The sequence below is a fragment of the Cherax quadricarinatus genome, chromosome 10 (genome assembly GCF_038502225.1).
Source record: "Cherax quadricarinatus isolate ZL_2023a chromosome 10, ASM3850222v1, whole genome shotgun sequence".
In the NCBI taxonomy this organism is placed as follows: Eukaryota; Metazoa; Arthropoda; class Malacostraca; order Decapoda; family Parastacidae; genus Cherax; species Cherax quadricarinatus.
Genome location: NC_091301.1, coordinates 45,929,799 through 45,948,606, shown reverse-complemented (window position 1 = coordinate 45,948,606; position 18,808 = coordinate 45,929,799). Strand labels below are relative to the sequence as shown.

General features: G+C 41.0%; 1 protein-coding gene across 3 annotated transcripts in view; it reads right to left on the bottom strand.

Annotated features, from left to right (window-relative positions):
* The window catches only part of LOC128687820 (calcium/calmodulin-dependent protein kinase type II alpha chain-like), an 897,132-nt gene that overhangs the window by 102,450 nt on the left and 775,874 nt on the right, over positions 1-18,808 (bottom strand). For all 3 annotated transcript variants that reach the window (XM_070083804.1, XM_070083805.1, XM_070083806.1), the window contains 3 exons: positions 11,023-11,161; positions 8,378-8,480; positions 3-86 (listed from right to left, as the gene is read on the bottom strand). In XM_070083804.1, the coding sequence (XP_069939905.1) occupies positions 3-86; positions 8,378-8,480; positions 11,023-11,161 (326 nt within the window). The remainder of the gene's footprint in view (positions 1-2; positions 87-8,377; positions 8,481-11,022; positions 11,162-18,808) is intronic.

Genomic DNA, 18,808 nt, shown 5'->3' with positions numbered 1-18,808 from the left:
ACCACACGCCCATATATCCACAGGTTTGCCATAAGGTTCCTTTTTTAAAACTTCTGGAGACAAGTAGCCCGGCGTGCCTGCAAAACCTGCCAACAAAAAACACGTCAGTTAGATGGATCTTTATACATTTATTTATTAATTTATTTATTTATTTAGTAATTTAAGCATACAAACAGAGGCACAAAAAATACAGGTAAGAGCAGCATGCCACTTATATGCATAGCATTACGGGCTGGCTTAAAATTAACTTAAGATTAACTAAGCAATGATGAAATCAGTGATAAAACATTATTGTAAACAGATAACTATAAAGCACAAATGAGTATTACAAAGACAGGTCATATGGTTGCTTGCATTGCTGTACATTCAGTCGAATGGAGTATTCTGTTAGGTAGTGTATTTAAAAAAATAATAAAGTTAGATTGGGTCCTAGGTTTAACTTTTGTGTGATATAATTGTGAGTAACATATAGGATATACAATTTATAAGGTTCAGTTATTCAGTATTTATTTGGTTTTGAGTGAGTAAGTGATCTTTGAGAAGAGACTTGAATTTATAAACAGGTAGTGTTTCTTTTATATTTACAGGTAATGAATTCCAGATTTTAGGGCCTTTTATGTGCATTGAGTTTTTGCATAGCGTGAGATGGACACGAGGAACATCAAAGAGTGATCTGTGCCTTGTGTTATGGTCATGTGTTCTGTTGAGGTTGGCAAGGAGATGTTTGAGGGGAGGGTTAATATCAGAGTTAAGTGTTCTATGTATGTAATAGGTGCAATAATAAGTATGGATGTTTTGTATGGTGAGTAGGTTGAGTGTTTTGAATATTGGTGGAGTGTGTTGCCTGTAGTGAGAATTTGTTATTCTAACTGCAGCCTTTTGTTGGGTAATTAGTGGTCTGAGATGGTTAATTGTTGTTGAGCCCCATGCACAAATTCCATAGGTGAGATAGGGGTAAATAAGAGAGTGATAAAGGGCCAGGAGGGCTGACTGTGGAACATAGTACCGTATCTTCGATAGTATGCCTACAGTCTTGGAGATTTTCTTAGAAATTTGTTGTATATGTGTATGAAATTTGAGTCTATTATTGAGGTGGATTCCTAGGAATTTTCCCTCTGTTAGCTTTGTGATAGGTGATCCGTTTATTGTTATGTTAAGAGGTACATCTGTAGCTCTGTTACCAAACTGAATGAAGTAGGTTTTGTCAATGTTTAGTGTAAGTTTGTTAGTCCTCATCCAGGTAGATATTTTCTGTAATTCGGTGTTTACAGTATTGGCTAGCGTGACTGGGCTTGGGTGAGAGAAGACGTATGTTGTGTCGTCTGCAAAAAGTGTGGGTTTGAGTAACTGCGAAGCATTTGGTAGGTCATTTATGTATAGGAGAAAGAGAAGAGGGCCAAGGACACTTCCCTGTGGGACACCAACTGTAATTGGTTGTGCGGAAGAGCTTGCCCCATTTGCGTACACATATTGGCTTCTGTTGCTGAGGTAAGACTTGAGGTAGTTAAGGGAGTGCCCTCTAATACCATAGTGTGACAATTTTACGTGGAGCAAGTCATGGTCAACTGTATCAAAAGCTTTACGTAAGTCAATGAAGATCCCCAGTGGGACTTCTTTTTTCTCTATTGCAGTGTATATGTGTTCTAGCATGTGTATAATAGCATCATTAGTATTTTTATTAGGCCTGAATCCAAATTGGCAGGGGTTGAGAATGTTTTGGGAGATGAGGTAGGAGTAGATTCGTTTATGAATTAATTTTTCGAAGATTTTTGAGAGAGGGTGTAAATTGGATATTGGCCTATAGTTATTCAACTCTGTTTGGTCTCCTCCTTTGTGGATCGGGGTGACCCTTGCTATTTTGAGAACTGTAGGGAAGGTGGAGGATTCAATGGATTTGTTAAAGAGTGTTGCAATGATTGGTGATAGTACTTGTGACGTTTTTTTGTATATAAAGAGTGGTAAGGTATTTAAATCTCCTGCCTTGTTTTTCAGTGCGTTGATAATAAGGGAGACTTCGTATGGGTTAGTCGGAGCTAGGAACAGTGTGTTCGGGTAGTTGCCAGTGAGGTAGTCATTTGGTGGGGTATCTGAGCTTGGGATTTTATTGGCAAGGTTTTGACCTATAGTGGAGAAGAAATCATTGAGTCTGTTTGCTGTTTCTGTTGGTGGGAGTTGGGGTTCATCTGATTTTGCTAATTTTATTTCGCTATGTTGTGATATCTTTTTTGTTCCCAGAATTTCTGATAGGGGTCTTCCAGGTCTTTTTTATATCACCTCATAAGTTGGATAATCTGTTCTCATAATACAATTTTTTTGCCCTTCTTATCAGGCTGGTTAGGATTGATGACTAACGTTTTGTTTGGTCTCTGGTTATGTGACCCATTCTGTACTGTTTTTCATATCGGTGTTTTGTATTTATGGATTTGAGAATGCTGGGTGTTAGCCAGGGACTGTTCAGTCTCTTAGCTGTCATCTGTTTAGTTTTTTTAGGGCAGTGCTTGTTATAAAGGTATTGGGTCTTTTTTAGAAAATTATTAAAACATTCGTCAATATCTGTATAGATTTCTAGCTCAGTGTGCCAGTCAATGTTTGTTACTGCTGTTGTGAAGTTATTAATGGCTGCCTCATTGTGAAGTCTGAAGGTGACTTTAGTAGTGTCTTGGGGTATTTTACCAAGAGTTGTTACGAGGAAAGTAGGGTAGTGGTCTGTGGTATTATCTGTAATTATGCCTGATTTTAAAGGGGATATGGTGTTGGTCCAGATGTGGTCAAGTAGGGAAACACTAGTCTCTGTAACTCTTGTAGGTTTTGTTACTGTTGGTAGCAACATGCAGTTACTCATTGTGTTTGTGAATTCAGTAATGTGTGGGTCCTGGTCTTGCAGGAGATTTATATTGAAGTCACCTGAGAGTAGTAAGTGATCTTTGTTCATGCGTGCATCAGTTATCATACTTCCTAGGTTTTGACTAAAATGGCTAATGTTTGATTGTGGAACTCTGTAGATGTTTATCACTGTGAGAGGTTTTTGTAGGTATTTGGATTTGAATTTAGCTATTATATATTCTCCATGTTCATCCCTTGTGCAAGTATTAGTGATACATTCTAGTTGGTCTGAGTAGTATATAGCAGTGCCACCCCCTTGTTGGTCTGGCCTACAGTTGTGTATGGCTGTGTAACCAGGAATGGCATAGACATCTGTAGTATCAGGCTTTAGCCAGGTTTCAGTTAGTGTAATGATGGACATATTGGCATGCAAGGAATTTAGTAATGCTGTGAGGTCATCATAATGCTTGCTTAAAGATCTGATATTGTAGTTAAAGATAGTTATGTTGTTGTTAGCTCTGAGAAGTGCCTTTGATTGTTCTGCTGTGTAGTAATTACAGTAACTGTTTGAATCATTTAAGTCATTAAATAAGAGGTTGGTATCAGGATCAATGCTTGTAATCATAAGATTTGTAGTGAATCTATAGTTAGAATTAAGTAAAAAATAAAGTAAATATTCTAAAGCTAAAAAAAAAAAAATAGCACCTGAATTATTTAACAAATGTAAAAATAATGAGCTAAGGTAGTTTTTTAAAGCTACAATAAAGGAGACAATATAAAAGGGACTAAAATAATTTGTGGTGAACAAATAAAGTGATGATCAAATAATGGAGCTTGGGAATATGATAGTAGGTAGTACTTTAAAGGTAATTCTTTAAAGTTAGAATTATAATATAAAAGGGACTAATGTAAGTTGTGGTGAACAATAAAGTGGTAATCAAATAATTGCACTAAGGTCTAATATAATGACTTTTGTGGAGTCTATGTTTTGAGCTAGAATGAGCTATAGTACAACTAGATTTAATCTAATAATATAACAATACAAATTAAAAATAGCACCAGTCTCTCACTAGTAATTGCAATATGGTCTAATATAATGAATTTGGTATTGACTATAGTACAACTGAGTTTAATCTAATAATATAAAAAAGGCACAAGACTCTCAATTGTAATTGCACTAAGGTGTTATATAAGTTGTTTACAAGAATTAGAGTATAACTAGATTTAAATTGACAAGATGAAATATGCAAGTTAAGGTAGCAAAAGAATAAAAAAAGTAGAAAAAAAAATATATGAGGTAGTTGGTACTAGTTAGCAAAGGATAGTTAAGGGCCTTGAACAATAATATAAATGAAAAATACACTAATTGCACACACAATATAGTCACTAAGATATGAAAACAATCTTAGAGTAGGAATTATAATACAAACTTATAATATAAAAATACAAATTGAAATGGTACTTGCAATTGCACTAGAGTCTGGTATAGGTTGTTGACAAGATCAGGAGTATAACTAGATTTAAACTGACAAAATATAATTCACAATTAAAGTACCAAAAGAATAATAGTAAAAAAATAACAAGGGTAATGTCTTGGTTATAATGTGATAGTAAGATGGTACACAGGTACACAGGTACACAGGATAATATAAAGGTTGGAGTTGAATATACAAACTTGAAAATTTGGCAACAAAATGTTATGGGAAGTATAAAATAATGTTTAATGTACAAAAGTAAAATTGACTGGTAGTAAATATGGTGTTTAATAAAATTTTAGTAAGTAATAATGATTACAAAAAAGTGAAAAAGTAATGTTTATTTCATTCAATATTGCACTGGTAGTTATACTAGAGGTTATATGGCAGTACAAGGTAATTAAGAGTACTCTAAGATAGTAAATGTGGTATAAAGCAGGTAAAGGTAATTAGACAAGTAATGGTTATTAAATGTCAAAAATGTTAAGAGTAAATTGAAATTATAGTATGATAATTATTAATTTTTAGTAAGTAATATCAATTGATAGTATTTAAAAAATATGAGGTAGTAATATGGACAGAGAAAGTATCAATTCAGCTAATGTTTAAGTAAACAATAGTAAATAAGAAAATTACATAATCAATTTGAACTTGATGAAGGTTCTGCAACACAAGTCATTACTGGAGTTCTCGCAAAACAAAATTATGCAACACCAGTCATTACTGGAGTTCTCGCAGAACAATGTTATGCAACACCAGTCATTACTGGAGTTCTCGCAAAACAAAATTATGCAACACCAGTCATTACTGGAGTTCTCGCAAAACAAAATTATGCAACACCAGTCATTACTGGAGTTCTCGCAGAACAATGTTATGCAACACCAGTCATTACCGGAGTTCTCGCAGAACAATGTTATACAACACTAGTCATTACCGGAGTTCTCGCAGAACAATGTTATGCAACACCAGTCATTACTGGAGTTCTCACAAAACAATGTTATGCAACACCAGTCATTACCGGAGTTCTCGCAGAACAATGTTATGCAACACCAGTCCTTACTGGAGTTCTCACAGAACAATGTTATGCAACACCAGTCCTTACTGGAGTTCTCACAGAACAATGTTATGCAACACCAGTCCTTACTGGAGTTCTCACAGAACAATGTTATGCAACATCAGTCCTTACTGGAGTTCTCACAGAACAATGTTATGCAATGCCAGTCCTTACTGGAGTTCTCACAGAACAATGTTATGCAACACCAGTCATTACTGGAGTTCTCACAGAACAATGTTATGCAACACCAGTCATTACTGGAGTTCTCACAGAACAATGTTTAAAAACTGACAGAACTACTTTAAGTCTTAGATTACCAGCTGCATCACCACTACCAGCTGTATTATCACCACCACCACCAGCTGCATTATCACCACCACCACCAGCTGCATTATCACCACCAGCTGCATTATCACCACCATCACCAGCTGCATTATCACCACCACCACCAGCTGCATTATCACCACCACCAGCTGTATTATCACTACCACTACCTGTATTATAACCACCAGCTGTGTTATCACCATCACCACGAGCTGTATTATCACCACTACCCCCACCTGTATCACCACCACCACCACCAGCTGTATTATCACCATCACCACCAGCTGTATTATCACCACCCCAACTGCATTATCACAATCACCAGTTGTACTATCACCACCACCAGCTGTATTATCACCACCCCAACTGTATTATCACCACCCCAACTGAGTTATCACCATCACCAGCTGTATTATCACCACCCCAACTGTACTATCACCATCACCAGCTGTATTATTACCACCCCAACTGTATTATCACCATCACCAGCTGTATTATCACCACCCTAACTGTATTATCACCACCCCAACTGTATTATCACCATCACCAGCTGTATTATCACCACCCAAACTGTATTATCACCATCACCAGCTGTATCACCACCACCAACTGTATTATCACCACCCAAACTGTATTATCACCACACCAACTGTATTATCACCATCAGCACAATTATCACCACCACCAGCTGTATTATCACCACCACCAACTGTATTATCCCCAACTGTATTATCACCATCACTAGGTGTATTATCACCATCACCACCAGCCATATTATCACCACCACCAGCTGTATTATCACCATCACCAGCTGTATTATCACCACCCAAACTGTATTATCACCATCACCAGCTGTATTATCACCACCACTAGCTGTATTATCACCACACCAACTGTATTATCACCACCACCAGCTGAATTATCACCACCACCAGCTGTATTATCACCACCAACAACTGTATTATCACCAACTGTATTATCACCAGCTCCATTACCACCATCACTGGGTGTATTATCACCACCACAACTGTATTATCACCATCACCAGCTGTATTAGCATCATTATCACCAGCTGTATTATCACCACCACCAGCTGTATTATCACCACTACCAGCTATATTATCACCACCACCAGCTGTATTATCACCACCAGCTGTATTATCACTACACCAGCTGTATTATCAACACTACCAGCTGTATTATCAACACCACCAGCTGTATTATCACCACCACCAGCTGCATTATCACCACCAGCTATATTATCACCACCACCAGCTGTATTATCACCACCACCAGCTGTATTATCACCACCACCAATTGGAATGGGTGGGACAGGCGTGGAATGGGTGGGACAGGCCTGGGGAGGGTAGGACAGGCCTGGGATGGTTGGGACAGGCGTGGAATGGGTAGAACAGATCTGGGATGGGTGAGACAGGCGTGGGATGGGTGGGACAGGCCTGGGATTGGTTAGACAGGCTTGGGATGGGTGGGACAGGCCTGGGATAGGTAAGACAGACTTGGGATGGGTATGAGAGTCCTGGGATGGGCGAGACGGGCCTGGGATGGGTGAGACAGGCTTGGGATGGGTGGGACAGGCCTGAAATGGGTGAGACAGGCTTGGAATGGGTGGAATACGTGTGGGATGGGTGGGACATATATGGGATGTTTGAGACAGGCCTGGGATGGATTGTACAGTGGTGGTTCAGGCCTGGGATGGATAGTAGTGGTGGTGGTTCAGGAATGGGGTGGATGGTAAATTGGCAATTCAGGCCTGGGATGGATGGTACAGTGTTGAGACAAGGACAGGGATAGATGGTACAATAGTGGCTCAGGCCTTGGATGGATGGTACAATGGTGGTTCAGGCCTGGAATGGATGATACAGTGTAGAGACAAGGTCTGGAATGGATGGTACAGCGCTGAGACAAGGCCTGGGATGGATGGTACAGTGGTGGTTCAGGCCAGGTATGGATGGTATAGTGGTGGTTCAGGCCTAGGATGGATGGTACAGTGGTGGTTCAGGCCTGGGATGGATGGTACAGTGGTGGTTCAGGCTTGGGATGGATGGTAGAGTGGTGGTTCAGGCCTGGGATGGATGGTAGAGTGGTGGTTCAGGCCTGGGATGGATGGTAGAGTGGTGGTTCAGGCCTGGGATGGATGGTACAGTGGTGGTTCAGGCATGGGATGGATGGTACAGCGTTGAGACAAGGCCTGGGATGGATGGTACAGTGTTGAGACAAGGCCTGGGATGGATGGTACAGTGTTGAGACAAGACCTGGGATGGATGGTACAGTGTTGAGACAAGGCCTGGGATAGATGGTACAGTGGTGGTTCAGGCCAGGTATGGATGGTACAGTGGTGGTTCAGGCATGGGATGGATGGTACAGCGTTGAGACAAGGCCTGGGATGGATGGTACAGTGTTGAGACAAGGCCTGGGATGGATGGTACAGTGTTGAGACAAGACCTGGGATGGATGGTACAGTGTTGAGACAAGGCCTGGGATAGATGGTACAGTGATGAGGCAAGGCCTGGGATGGCTATGATAGGTCAGGGATGGCTGGGGGAGACGTAAGATTGGAGCAGGGGTTACTGAGAGAAGGCCTGAATATAACTACAATAAGACTGTCTGAAAGCTGCTAGCGGTGAGACTTATATATACTTATGATGTAAGGTGCAAGAACTTGCAGCAGTATGGTACTCACCGAACCATGCCTGCTGGTCACCTTGTACCTCGATAGCTAGACCGAAGTCAGCCAGTTTAACAGCGGCGCCCTTGGCTTTGCTGGCCAGGAGCAGGTTTTCTGGCTGTAAGGAGAACACACACACGTCAGTGGTACCTGGGAATACGTTATATATATAAACACTGTATCTACGTCCACAGCAGGACTCGAACCTCCAAACTCTGTATCGGAGTCTAGAGTACTTTACCACGGAGCCAGGGGTAAAGTACTGTGGATTCTGATACGGAGTTTGCAGGTTCGAGTCCTGCTGTGGACGTAGAGACAATGTAAATAATTTCGCATGTATATATATATATATATATATATATATATATATATATATATATATATATATATATATATATATATATATATATATATATATATATATATATATATATATATATATAGAGAGAGAGAGAGAGAGAGAGAGAGAGAGAGAGGGGGGGGGGGGTTAAGGGTTTCGTACCCTCTTGCTCCCGGCATTTTAGTCGCCCCTTACGACACGCATGGCTAACGGAGGAAGATCAGGAACTAGTAAGAAAATAGAAAACCCAGAGGAGTGTGTATATACATGCTTGTACATGCATGTGTAGTGTGACCAGAGTGTAAGTAGAAGTAGCAAGACGTATTTGAAATCTTCCATGTTTATGAGACAAATATCAAAAAAGGCACAATACCGTGACTGGAACGATACACAAATAACCCGCACATAAAAGAGAAGCTTACGACGACGTTTCTGTCCGACTTGGACCGAAACGTCGTCGTAAGCTTCTCTCTTTTATGTGCGGGTTATTTGTGTATTTATGAGACAAAGTAGTACCTCCCTGGGCGGTTGCTGGCTACCAGCCTACTACCTAGTGTGTGTGCGTGTGTGTGTGTGTGTGTGTGTGTGTGTGTATGTGTGTATGTGTGTATGTGTGTATGTGTGTGTGTGTGTGTGTGTGTGTATGTGTGTGTGTGTGTGTATGTGTGTGTGTGTGTGTGTGTGTGTGTGTGTGTGTGTGTGTGTGTGTGTGTGTGTGTGTGTGTGTGTACTCACCTAATTGTACTCACCTAATTGTGGTTGCAGGGGTCGAGACTCAGCTCCTGGCCCCGCCTCTTCACTGATCGCTACTGGGTCCTCTCCCTCTCTGCTTCCTGAGCTTTGTCATACCTCTTCCTAAAACTATGTATGGTTCCTGCCTCCACTACTTCACTTGCTAGGCTATTCCACTTGCTGACAACTCTATGACTGAAGAAATACTTCCTAACGTCCCTGTGACTCGTCTGAGTCTTCAGCTTCCAGTTGTGACCCCTTGTCCCTGTGTCCCCTCTCTGGAACATCCTATCTCTGTCCACCTTGTCTATTCCCCGCAGTATCTTGTATGTCGTTATCATGTCTCCCCTGACCTTTCTGTCCTCCAGTGTCGTCAATCCGATTTCCCTCAACCTTTCCTCGTACGACATTCCCCTGACCTCTGGGACTAGCCTGATTGATGTGCGCCTCAGGAGATATGCTCGGTGTTATACTCACCCCCAGATCTTTTTCCTTGAGTGGGTTTGCAGTCTTTGGCCATCTAAACTATATTGTGTCTGCGGTCTTCTTTGCCCTTCCCCAATCTTCATGACTTTGCATTTGGCAGGGTTAAATTCAAGGAGCCAGTTGCTGGACCAGGCTTGTAGCCTGTCCAGGTCTCTTTGTAGTCCTGCCTGATCCTCATCCGGTTTGATTCTTCTCATTAACTTCGCATCATCTGCAAACAAGGACACTTCTGAGTCTATCCCTTCCATTATGTCGTTCACATATACCAAGAACAGCACAGGTCCTAGGACTGACCCCTGTGGAACCCCGCTTGTCACAGGTGCCCACTCTGACACCTCGTCGCATACCATGTCTCGTTGCTGCCTCCCTGTCAGATATTCTCTGATCCATTGCAGTGCCTTTCCTGTTATATGTGCCTGATCCTCTAGCTTTTGCAGTAACCTCTTGTGAGGAACTGTGTCGAAGGCCTTCTTGCAGTCCAAAAATATGCAGTCGATCCACCCCTCTCTCTCTTGTCTTACTTCTGTCACCTTGTCATAAAACTCTAGTAGGTTTGTGACACAGGATTTTCCTTCCCTGAAACCGTTCTGGTTGTCAATTATACACTTGTTTCTTTCCAGGTGCCCCACCACTCTCCTCCTGATGATCTCCATGACCTTGCATACTATACACGTTAGTGATACAGGTCTGTAGTTTAGTGCCTCATGTCTGTCTCCCTTTTTAAAAATTGGGACTACATTTGCCATTTTCCATACCTCAGGGAGTTGCCCAGTTTCAAATGATGTGTTGAAGATCTTTGTTAATGGCTCACACAATATCTCTGCTCCCTCTTTAAGGACCCATGGAGAGATGTCTGGTCCCACCGCCTTTGAGGTGTCAAGTTCGCATAGCAGCTTCTTCACCTCCTCCTTGGTTATATGTACCTCATCCAGCACTTGCTGGTGGTGGTGGTGGTGTGTGTGTGTGTGTGTGTGTGTGTGTGTGTGTGTGTGTGTGTGTGTGTGTGTGTGTGTGTGTGTGTGTGAATTCAGAATGATAATTTGAGCGTGATGTACTTAGTAATATAAATTTCCCATAGAGAGAGAAATACTATAAGACTTACCTTGAGATCTCTGTGAACAATGTTGTTATGGTGACAATGGTTAACACTTTCTAAGATCTGTTGTATACAATGAGAGGCGTCGGCCTCACTGTAGAACTCTCTTGCCACAATGTCTTCGAAGAGCTCTCCTCCCGTCACCCTGTGGGCAGAGACCACACTCTAAGTGGGGCAGATCAGTCACTGGGGGTGGGGGGGGGGGGGCCTGATACAACAGAAAATGGGAAGACAACATTCACAGTAAGGGAAGTTAGCGGGACAGGAACCACTATCAGTGAGGGAGACCACTATCAGTGAGAGACCACTATCAGTGAGAGAGACCACTATCAGTGAGGGAGACCACTATCAGTGAGGGAGACCACTATCAGTGAGAGACCACTATCAGTGAGGGAGACAACTATCAGTGAGGGAAGAGGACAGATAGTGTGTCGACACCGCAGTCAGTAGAAAATGACCACAACCACTGTGTAATGACCATGGTCAGTAAGGACAAACCCGTCATCGAGCAGACAGTGGTGAGAGCGATAACAGTGGTGATTGAGTCTCCCATGATTTTGTGAGCTATGTGTATTGTAGTGGATTTGTGTATATTGTAATGATGCCGTATACATTGTAGTGGTAGTGTATGTATTGTAAGTGTGCTGTGTGTACTGCAGTGGTAACGTGTATCCTGTAGTGGTAGTGTGTGTATTGTAGTGGTAGTGTGTGTGTATTGCAGTGGTAGCGTGTGTCCTGTAGTGGTAGTGTGTGTATTGTAGTGGTAGTGTGTGTGTATTGCAGTGGTAGCGTGTGTCCTGTAGTGGTAGTGTGTGTATTGTAGTGGTAGTGTGTGAGTATTGCAGTGGTAGTGTGAAATGTAATGGAAGTGTGTGCATTGTAGTGGTAGTGTGTGTACTGTAACTGTGCTGAGTGTACTGCATTGGTAGTGTGTGTGTATTGTACTGGTAGTGTGTGTACTGTAGTAGTGTGTGTACTGTAGTGGTAGTGTGTGTACTGTAGTGGTAGTGTGTGTACTGTAGTGGTAGTGTGTGTACTGTAGTGGTAGTGTGCGTATTGTAGTGGAGTGTGTGTATTGTAACTGTGCTGTGTGTATTGCAGTGGTAGCGTATGTATTGTAGTGGTAGTGTGTGTATTGTAACTGTGATGTGTGTACTGCAGTGGTAATGTGTGTATTGTAGTGGTAGTGTGTCTATTGTAGTGGTAGTGTGTCTATTGTAGTGGTGTGTCTATTGTAGTGGTAGTGTGTCTAGTTTGTACTGTAGTGGTAGTGCATGTACTGAAGTGGTAGTGTGTATATTGTAACTGTGATGTGTGTATTGCAGTGGTAGCGTATGTATTGTAGTGGTAGTGTGTGTATTGTAACTGTGATGTGTGTACTGCAGTGGTAATGTGTGTATTGTAGTGGTAGTGTGTCTATTGTAGTGGTAGTGTGTCTACTGTAGTGGTAGTGTGTCTACTGTAGTGGTAGTGTGTCTACTGTAGTGGTGTGTCTATTGCAGTGGTAGTGTGTCTAGTTTGTACTGTAGTGGTAGTGTGTGTATTGTAGTGGCAGTGTGTCTACTGCAGTGGTAGTGTGTATTGTAGTGGTAGTGTGTGTATTGTAACTGTGCTGTGTGTATTGCAGTGGTAGTGTGTATACTGCTGTGGTAGTGTGTGTATTGCAGAGGTAGTGTGTGTATTGCAGTGATAGTGTGTGTATTGCAGTGATAGTGTGTGTATTGCAGTGGTAGTGTGTGTATTGCAGTGGTAGTGTGTGTATTGCAGTGGTAGTGTGTGTATTGTAGTGGCAGTGTGTGTATTGTAGGGGTAGTGTGTGTATTGCAGTGGTAGCGTGTGTATTGTAGTGGTAGTGTGTATTGCAGTGGAAGCATGTGCATTGTAATGAAAGTGTGTGTATTGTAGTGGTAGTGTGTGTATTGTAGTGGTAGTGCGTGTATTGTTGTGGTAGTGTGTGTACTGTAGTGGTAGTGTGTGTATTGCAGTGGTAGTGTGTGTATTGCAGTGGTAGTGTGTGTATTGTAGTGGTAGTGCGTGTATTGTTGTGGTAGTGTGTGTACTGTAGTGGTAGTGTGTGTACTGTAACTGTGCTGTGTGTATTGCAGAGGTAGTGCATGTACTGAAGTGGTAGTGTGTGTACTGTAGTTGTAGTGTGTGTATTGTAGTGGTAGTGTGTGTATTGTAGTGGTAGTGTGTGTATTGTAGTGGTAGTGTGTGTATTGTAGTGGTGTGTGTATTGTAGTGGTAGTGAGTGTGTTGTAACTGTGTTGTGTGTATTGCAGTGATAATGTGTATTGTAGTGGTAGTGTGTGTATTGCAGCAGTAGTGTATGTATTGCAGTGGTAGTGTGTATTGTAATGGAAGTGTGTGCATTGTAGTGGTAGTGTGTGTATTGTAACTGTGCTGTGTGTATTGCACTGATAGTGTGTGTATTGTACTGGTAGTGTGTGAATTGCAGTGGTAGCGTGTATTGTAGTCCTCAAATAAACTAACTTCTTGACCGACTGGCAACCAGAACAGTCTGCTTGAACAATAAAAAGAATGCTAAGCCCAATAGCAATATAACAAGCAACTGCGACACAGAATCAGGAACAAGGAGATAATATAACGACACTAAGTAGGGACCATCTGCAGATCCTCCACAAAAGTCACAAAACTCCCATACTACTGAATCTAAGTTCAGCATAAGAAAATTCCCGACTGTGATAATACACAGATCCCAGTACAAATTAGGTCAGAAGCTACAGCTCAGGACCCCAAGTTGATTAGAGTGTCTATGCGATACACAACCTCAGTACAACGTCGAAAATCATTAAGTCTATACAACGTTCTGTGAACAGAGTTCTGCAGAACTAACAAGAATAATGAGACAGACAATCTGTCCAACCACCAAGAGAGTCTAGACCAGACTGAATACTTCAGGCGAGGTGAGGACACCCCCCCTCGATCACGTGATAGTTCCGTGGGTTGTTGCCCAGCAACAACGAGAAACCGGCAGTCTAAAATCCACAAGCGATAATTACAGTAGTTAGACAATCAAGACTTGAACTGAGCACATATGTTACATCCTACCTCACAAAATTTAGCTAAGTCAAATAATAACATAAAGCAATATATTTACGATTTAGCTATTATCGCAAATATAAGCAATATAAAATTATAAGAAAAGGTGATAATTATATATATACATTATATTTTATATTCATAATCATAATATACATTATATATATTGCAACCCATTCAGGGGTTGCAACAACCCCCCAACACGACAAATGGTCGCACTAGGAGTTGCATTAATGTCTTTCACATTATTACCGATTACTCATATCAATACAATTTAATATAAACATTTATCAGAGTCTCTCTTGCACCAAGCACCTCTACAATTTCACAGCATCTGTACACTAAGATATGCCCCTAGTACTAGGGCAGTACACAGTATCATATCTCCGCATACTCGTGGTTATGTACATCAGTGTCGAGACAGGATAGCGTATACAAGTAGGGCACGATGAGGCTCGATCATAGTAGAGGAGACTGCATTCCACTCTTAAGTAGTGGTTGTGGAATGCTATGCAGTATGGACATCTGTGTATGAAACAGCTTAAGGTGTGTAGTGAGGGGGGGGGGGGGTCTGCGGCAGGACAGTGTTGCGCCACACGCAGTAACATCGCCCACACAACACTACCCACTCAACACTCAGCTTATGTCTCCTCCTCATACACAACACTACTGTGAATATATAAATATAATAATTAGACATGACATGAGTATACATAGTTAATATGGGCTGGAGGGATTAAGTTTACTGAATTTGACATAGCAAGTAACAAAAGGTATTTGGGCATAAAATTACGTTAATTTTAAATGGGGAAGTGCCCAAATACACATCAAAATGTTCCAAGGCCACCACAAGAGCTAGATCCTCTTTCTCAATAGTGGCATAATTTTTCTGGTGTTTTTAAGTTTAGATGAATAGTAACATATAGGATGGAGAATGTCAGTGGATGTTGACTGTTGGAGTAGCACAGCACCCACTGCATAACCACTCTCATCTATATGTAAAAAGATGGAAAGATTGAAATTAGGACTCAACACTGGAGCAGAGGAAAGCAGATGCTTCAACCTTTTGAACAAATCTGAACAATGTCTAGTCCAGATGAACTGAACTTTGCTACTAGAGCTCATAGTGAGAGGTGTAGGTGGAGTGTGCGCTGCTGCCTTGCCTGTCACTTGACACACGTGGCAACGTCGCACATGATCAGCTACTGTTTCCTTCATCTTTGGCCAAGTAAAATGTTTTGCCAGTTTACAGAGTGTCTTCTTGACACCCAAATGTCCTCCTATGGGACTATTGTGAGCAAAATCAATGGCTTGCTCACGAAATGTAACTGGTAACACTACGAGATGCTTGATTGTGGTGGAAACACTATCAGCTGACAACTTACATGTATTTTTCTCCATCAGTACACCCTTACTATAGTAGTAACAATTATCGAGATCCTTTGCTTCACTCTCAGTAACTGCTATATCTCTCAGTCTTTCCAGTGACTGATCAACAAACTGATCCTTGTTTAAATCATCATGAGTTAGAAATTTAACGTCAGTTGTGTCCTGACTAGGTTGATGACACGGGGGAGTCAATGTTAATGACCCTGGGTGCAGAGTGTCACTAAACAACATATTCAAGCCCCAATCATTGTCATCCACTAACTCAACAGGAGACAAGGATGGTTGTATCTTTGACATAGCTCTAGTAATTGCACTGAGAGGAAATAAAATAGGTTTCTCTCTACAAGCTTCAATGGCATAATTATCATCAGTGTTATTATCAATCACAAGTGGTTCTTTACATATACCAGCATGAAGGATATCGTTCCCTATCAACAAGTCCACTGACCTGATGGGAAATACACCACTGGATATACCCACTGAAATATAACCAGTATAATAGCTTGTTTCAATGTAAACTTTGTGCAGAGGCACTTTTATAACAGCCCCTCCATAGGCTTCTAACAATACATCTATCTTGCAATAGGTATCGTCAGTTATGGGCAGTACATCTTCTCTTAATAATGTGAGATAACTGCCAGTGTCTCTGAAAGTAATTATCTCAGATGTGATTCGTCAAATCCTATTCTACCTCTTGAAAAGTAAGGACTCATCACTGAACGAATCTTTTCGTCAGATACACTTTCTGACGCTAGTCATCTATCCTGAGTAACATTATCTAAAACAGTAGGATCAGAGGTATTACTAGGATTTTGGTGCCTTTGTTGCTCGGAAGAAGATATGACTTGTGTGGGGGCGCCAGCCTCACGACTGCTTCTCGTATCTCTTTCTAACTTATAGCAATACTCTCTAGCATGTCCTTTTCTGTTACAATATGTACATTTAACTTTCTTCTTCTCGATATCAGATTTCTGTCTAGCCACAGAGACAGATTCAGGATCGTGAGTTTTCCTGGTAAAGGTACGAGAAGTTACAGTAGCAGGTACATCAGGCTGGCAATGAGCAGCTGATTTAGGTAGCCAACTTCTAGGACAATTTTTAGTTACCTTGTTTCTCTGTGTTTTAGTACGTACAAGTTTATGAGAAATCTCGTAATTGTCTGCTAATGCTGCAGTTTCCAGAATATCCGAGGTAGTATGATCGATCAGATGTTCTTGTATGTCAGCAGACATACAATTGTTAAACTCTTCGTGTAGTAACAACTGAACAAGGCTGTCATAGTTGTTACACTTGGCAGACCTACACCACCTCTCAAATGCAACTTTTTTCTCACGAGCAAACTCTACACAAGTTTGATCTTGTCGTCGTTGTAATGTACGAAATGCGCTTTGATAATTTACAGGTAACAAGTTATATGTCTCTAGAATAGTTTGCTTGACAGCGTCATAACTAATGTACTTGGCAAATGGTAAAGCAGCAGTACAAGTTTGAGCTCTTCCTGTCAAAGCTGAATGCAACACTGTAGCCCAGTGCTTACGTGGCCAGTTCATAGCACGAGCCTGGTTCTCAAACACATCAAAATAGGTGTCTAAGTCACTTTCAAAAAACTTAGGAACCATGGATGCAGCTTTCTGCACATTAAATGTGTCCTGTGATCTATCAGTCTGTTGTCTTCCCAGACAAACATTTTCTCTCTGGAAATCTTATTCGTTCAATTTCCTCTGTGCCTTTATTTGTGCAGTCTGCAACATGAGGCGTTCAAACCTCTCAAACTGTTCCTGAGAGACAGGACCAGTGGGTAATGGATGAGTAAGGAAATTAACATGGTCTGGACATTCCTTAGGTCGGACACCTCGTCCAGCCGTCTCTAGAGAGTCTAGATCTGGTCTAGGATAAGTAGATACAGGTGTAGTATACACTGTACTAGCGTGAGGCTTAGTCATACTACCAGCTATACTCTGTACTATGTCAGTGAGGGAAGGAGTGAGCGAGAACTGAGCTACACTAGGCTCAGACACTAGGCTCACTTCTGCATTAGTTGCTCTTTCTTCTACATCAAATAAGAGTCATACCTCCTAATTGTGACACTAGACTTTCTGAATCTGAATCATAATCAGACATCTCTGTATGAGCAGGAAACAATATATCTTTAATTAATGCTCTGACAGTTTCTGCGGTGTAATTCCTGTTATATGTCACACCGAGATATTTGGCTCCTCGCCAACACGTCTGAAGTTTTAATGTACTCAACTCAGACAAAGTCAGAGTATCAATTAACTGTTTCACTTTGGCATACATCACGAAAATAAGTTGGTTGTCTTAGAGCTAGAACTCAAACAGTATTTCCATCTCCTTGGATCAAGAGACTCAGTCAAGTACATGCATCCACCTGGTATGTTGTACAAGACTAAACTCAAAGTCTTCAGATTAGGAAAGTACTCAAAGTGTTTGATCATAGAGTTACTTGTATGTCAAAATGGACAATTTCTCCAACACCTTGGATCAAGAGCATCCCGGACAGGCCCCCATTTGTTACAAAAAACGCGATTCTAAAAGCTTAGAGATCTCCAGTGAATACTAGAAAGGACTGCCCTTCTAGCATCCAGCCTGTTACTGGGTTTTCGTAACAAGTAGTCAGTATCCTTGTCCAATTATCCATTAGAATTCAGTATGATTCAATAGTGCTTCAGGATTACAACTGGTAGGCTACTAACTAGAGAAATTAAAATTTAATAATTTTATTAAGTCTACAGGTATATTATCAAATTAAATTATATTAATCTCAGTAATCAAAATAATATCACTTCTCTCGAGTACAATATTATTGTGCTGAAAGCACATATCACATTTATAATTCTTAAGTACCGTCTGGTACATTAACATTTAATAAGATATTACAAACATGTACAAGTTTGTGTGTGTGTGTGTTTAAGTGCTCTAAGTAGTTCGCTATGTCTCAAGACTCGACTAGACTTAAACAAGTGACTGACAAAGTCCTCAAATAAACTAACTTCTTGACCGACTGGCAACCAGAACAGTCTGCTTGAACAATAAAAAGAATGCTAAGCCCAATAGCAATATAACAAGCAACTGCGACACAGAATCAGGAACAAGGAGATAATATAACGACACTAAGTAGGGACCATCTGCAGATCCTCCACAAAAGTCACAAAACTCCCATACTACTGAATCTAAGTTCAGCATAAGAAAATCCCCGACTGTGATAATACACAGATACCAGTACAAATTAGGTCAGAAGCTACAGCTCAGGACCCCGAGTTGATTAGAGTGTCTATGCGACACACAACCTCAGTACAACGTCGAAAATCACTAAGTCTAT